This window comes from Schistosoma haematobium, chromosome 3 (genome assembly GCF_000699445.3).
Source record: "Schistosoma haematobium chromosome 3, whole genome shotgun sequence".
NCBI lineage: Eukaryota > Metazoa > Platyhelminthes > Trematoda > Strigeidida > Schistosomatidae > Schistosoma > Schistosoma haematobium.
The window spans coordinates 29,854,573-29,860,060 of NC_067198.1; the positions used below are offsets into that span (position 1 = coordinate 29,854,573).

General features: G+C 32.2%; 1 protein-coding gene across 1 annotated transcript; it reads left to right on the top strand.

Moving 5' to 3' along the window:
* The first annotated feature begins 1,241 nt into the window (after window positions 1-1,241).
* On the top strand, window positions 1,242-3,645 carry MS3_00005474 (uncharacterized protein). The gene has a single exon (XM_051213544.1). It carries the CDS (start codon window positions 2,795-2,797, stop codon window positions 3,167-3,169), a length of 375 nt encoding a protein of 124 aa, XP_051069535.1. The 5' UTR covers window positions 1,242-2,794; the 3' UTR covers window positions 3,170-3,645.
* The last annotated feature ends 1,843 nt before the right edge of the window (window positions 3,646-5,488 follow it).

Sequence of the window (5,488 nt, forward strand, 5' to 3'; positions counted from 1 at the left end):
ATTCCTTAATGAAAAAAAGATAAAAAGTGAGAATAAGAATATGTGAAGAGAGGAATTCCTCAAAGAAGCTCTCTAGCTTATCATTTTACCTCCAACTGAATAGTCTGGTGTGGCTGTAAAAGCCGACATACAATTATTTGTGGATGAAATTACAAGATGGAGAGATGTAAACAATGATGGTGATAAGTTTGGATTATAGGATGATTTCAACTCCCTGGTAGTTAGATGTTAGGTTTAATGAAACTATTATTTGTTAGAAATATTACGTTGTTAATACCAAGGTGATTATGTTACGCAGAATTTAAAACCTAGAACATCTTTTTAACATTTATCTTGCCTCGCTGACAATGCACTCGAAAAGCATCATAACAGACATTGATAATGTTATGTCCTAGTGAAGATTAAATTACGGAAAAATTCTGAGAACTATTAATGGACTAATATTATATATATATTCTTATTGTATATTAGTTCAGTAACTAGATTATGTATATCTATATTCCTCTTATAATAAAATCCATTTTGACCTATAGATTATTATTATACGACTTACTGTTCTTAAGTTATGTTCAGTTTATTGATTACAGTCTCCCACGTTCATAGCCACTTTTGGCTTGATGTTGTATAAATGTTATTTCTTATTTTATGGTGTGATGTGATCTGTTTGGCTGGTATATGAACCAAGATGTTTGAAATAAATGATTCGCAAATTGGAACCTGTTATTGGCTTTCTGGACTCAAGTGACCGGGCTAGGCGAACAAAGGACCAATAAGCATGCTGAGCTGCTCATACCGTTCGAACGTCATTGGTTTGGCACAGTGTTTAGCGTATAAGTCGTATATTATATAATTCGTATTCCGATTGTCGAATAAGTCACGTGATAACTAGGCGGGCTTAAATTCACAACAGATAACATTAAATATTTAACAAGTGTTTCATGATAAAAACCGATCAAACTACTACAAAATATGATGCATTCTGTATTTATAAATACATCTATTAACTAAAATCCACTTCAAGATACAATTCCTTATTATACTAATAACAATCTTCATTTTAGTCTATAACTTAACAGAATTGAAATATCTTATGTATGCAATATTTACCAATTCATAGATTCAATATTCACTGATAATCATTTGTGTTTAAGATAAAAATAGTTTGAAATTATCAGATGTTTATTACATCAGTTCATATTGCTAGTCTTAGTAATGAAGTTATTCCATTTATATTTAAATATTGTAAATAGTAAAAATAACCTTTTGTACTTTAATAGAATTTATTATTGATATGTGTGTAAACTTTCATACTTACCTATCAGACTATTTATACTTGCTAAACTTTTGTATTAATTTAAAAGTGCTATGGTGTGAGAAACCAAACATAATAATAAAGGTGATTTCATATTGCACATAGTCTTTGGAAGTATTTCTTTTTGAAATGTTAATTAAAATGTAATAGTATTTATGCGTTAATTAATAATTAATTCTATTCACTTGTTTAATACATCTAATCTAAATAGATAGTAAATTCACTTGGTATTATTTACTTAAGTCTTCCTATTCATGTTTAGAACTACAATTGATCAATCTCTTAATTGACATATGTGCATCCTGTGAGGATTGCCTCTGTATCGCCTTAATTCACAAGTATTATAAGCAAAGAGAGATAGTGGCTAGCAGTGGAATCCAGGATGCGTGTTTCGTCTTATTTGAGACTCGTCAGATGTCCTTCAACTATCCATTTTTGCTTAAAATGCTTATGACTTAAGACAGTGTTGTGAGTTGAACTTGGGTCGATTTTTACCCCGTGCCAATTGTTGCGTCCTTGACTGAAAAGATTAGAGAGCAGTGTATTATAGATCGAATCAGTGACACGTAAAACACGCACGAACGGCCTAGAGTCCTGATTAGTCCTGCTTCCCTGTCTAGCCCAGCCAGTTGAGTTCAGAACACAAGTCACAGCCTCTGAGATATGAATAATTATATTTCAGACATACTCTGTTTATATACCAATCAAACAAACCACATCGTACCATAAAATAGAAAACAACATTTGTACAATATTTAACAAGTGAAACAAATATTGGCCAATAGAGAATGTCCATTCAAAGTCCAAGGACACCATTAGACTTAACATGATAATTATTGGTATATTCCTCTGCATCCCTAACATCTGGCTTTACTGGAAAAGCCCATTACGCTTTCTTATACAACTCTGAGGGGTCTACTGCTAGACTATGTTAAGTATACAAACTTCGAATGTGGTAAAGGAGGAAGATTTCGTAAAATGATTCATGGGGATATAAAAAATTAAACTGCATTACGTCATCCCAACTCAGTGCATACTAAAGGTTATGCAGATAATTCATTGAGGAGTTGCAATGCAGTTCACGAAAATGGGCACAAGTTTGGTCAATGCTTGTCCTGTGGCAAGTTCCACTCTTTTAATCCATGTAAATTTCATAATTGTAAGTGCTTTAAATGTGTTGATATTGGACATATTCAGTCAGTTTGTAATGCTACTGTTCATCTTGCTGCAACGAATATTAAGTATTGTAATTCTGATTCTATTAAGCTGAGTATTTATAGTGATCATTTATCTTTATCAACGATTTCAAAAGACAGTGTAGAGTCATATAGCAGTTCAGAGTTAAGTGAAACTCAGAATCTTTGTGAGACAACAGTTTCTAATCAATCAACTAATCAGATTTCTCATGTTATTGTACCAGATATGATTTTTCCTAATGATTCACCTATTTCTGATGAAATTCCTTGAAAATCTGAGGAAAATATGTTGAGTGAACCTAATCATGATCGAAAGCCTGACGGAGTCTTGATAGATGCTGATTTTTCTAATGATCCTTTACTCTGCAATGACATTCTTAATAAATTCGAGCAAACTATTTCAGAAGAGTCAAATCTTGATGTTATACCAAATAGTGCATTTATTTCTTGTGGGGAACTTGTTCAATACGAAGCACAAGTACTAAATGAGCTCGATTTTCATTACAATTCGGATGATTTCATATCAACTGCTGTTTATCCTTGTCACGAAGTAACTTCTAATGTTTACTCTAACCAATGTGAGAAGTATGTTTTAAATGAAGTCACAGTATTCATAACTTGGAGATATAAAGATCCAACATTATTTCGTGGGGGAGGATAGTCTAAAAGTCTATGGTTCAAATTCTAGGTAGCAGCGGTTTTAGTACACAACCGACATGCTGATTACACAATCCCAGGAAGCAGGTGAGTCTGTTCCGATTTCGGTTGTTAATTCTAATACCAATGAGTGCATTCTAGATAATAGAGTTTTTATCCAATACAATGTCGGACAGACACAGGATGAACTTAAGAAGAAGACGTACAATTGATTACAGACACCTAGACTCCAGTTTTAGCTGTGACGAATGTGGTGTTTGAATGAACTAATGATACCTTTGTATTTGTTGAATGCTTGATTTCGAATTCCAAATACAGTACATTCGTTTGTGGTTATCTAGTACTTCTTGATCCGATTGCGTTATTTCTGGGATTCTTAGTTCATACTATAATTCAAATATTCCTGAACATTACAATTAAACAATTTCGAAGCTTCACAATATTTCGAGATATTTAGTTACTTTGATCCCTCGTTACCAAGGTAATACGAATGAATTGTCTGTTTGGTAATTGAATTATAAAATATTGATTTTCTTCTTAAGGCGTGATATGACATTTGTCTTTAATTTTTTCAAACTATCTCAATTTGTTACTTGGAATATATATTTAATATTTTTGTAAGAAATGACAATAAATAATGAGAATCTAACGGTGAAATTTCGTCCCAAATCCTTAACAAAACGTAAAGTATTTATACACTGGTTTTTACACATTTTTTTCTTAATCAAAGTAATTTCATGTAAAACAAAATCATGTGAACGAATTATCGTTTATACAAAATTAGAAACTGTCCTAAGACTTTAAATTAAAATGAATGAATGATACCTTTTCATACATCCTAATAGTAAATGATTTCATTTTGGTAGAATTTATCGTATGATAGAAAGATATAGATTATTACAAATATTCAGTAATTATTCAATGAAGTATTATTGTAAAGATTAGTTTCATTTGAAAATAGTGATTACTATTGTGAGATTTCAAGAAGATACAAGTATTTATAAATAGTCTACGCAAGATACTCAACATCCATTGGCCGGATACCATCAGTAACAGCTTTCTATGGGAGAGAACAAATCAGCTTCCAGCTGAAGAGGAACTTAGAAAAAGACAATGAAAATGGATAGAATATATATTACGCAAATCATCAAACTGCATCACGAGGCAAGCCCTAACTTGGAATTGTGAAGGGAAGCGGAAAAGAGAAAGGCCAAAGAACACATTACGTCGGGAAATAGAATCAGATATGAAAAGGATGAATAATAACTGGAAAGAGCTGGAAAAGATTTCCCAGGACAGGGCTGTATGGAGAATGCTGGTGGGTGGCCTATACTCCTCCACCAGGAGTAACATGCGTAAGTAAGTAATTGTGCGATTGGTATTAAATAAAGTATTAAAGAAAATTAGAAAGCATTGAAGCTTTAAGTTTTCTTCCTAATTAAAACTCAGTTATTAAGTTTATTCATGATAAATATTACTAACGAACTGTAAACAAATATATTCACATGTATTTTATTGTATACCATAAGTATGTTGAAGACTATGAACTTATGGAGATTTTCCAATATTTTTATTAATTATCATTTCAAATTAATAGCACTTAAAAGAACACTGAAAAACTAGAACGAGATGGACAATCATTTCATTCTATTTTCATAGTTTACAACAGTGCAAATCCATGACTCTACCACTTGGCAGGAATTAAAATCAAGTTTGGATGAGACAGCTAACACAAATGTTATTAATCCTGACATTTTCTAAATTTCTATGCAGTTTAATGTTGAAGAAATGGTACTTAAGAATGAGGTGAATAGTATTAATTTGAGAAATTTTCATCTATTCCGTAACCGCACCATGTCTAGTGTATAAATGGAATTCATCAATGAGCTGAATGTTTTGATGTAACGGTTAGTCCCGCATATCTATTTAAAATGGGTCCCCTAGCCCCAGGAATGGTGAAGGAGTGATAGTAGAAAAAACACATGAGAAACAGCTGAAGCATGGGTTAAGGTCTTAGATTTCCAGAATATTTACCAAAAACACTTGTAATTTTTCTGTTGTGACCTGATAAATTAGTTGCACGGTTACTTTTCACAACTGCTGAGAAACTGCTACCCACCACTTACTTTAACAGCGGGTACAACTTGTTAGTGTATAAACAGGATAAAGACTGATAATGCATGACGCGAGAAAGAAAGTAAGACTGCAGATGAACATTTTTTAGCTTAACAAAGTAACTTCTCAGTAGATATAACTACTGTCTATAAAAACTACATAGAAATTACACTGAGTTAACTACAATTTACTTATCTGGTCAAAAGGC

Bases quoted from the DNA above. Each gene is read 5' to 3' on its own strand.
- MS3_00005474 (XM_051213544.1), top strand. From the start codon at position 2,795: ATGTTGAGTGAACCTAATCATGATCGAAAGCCTGACGGAGTCTTGATA.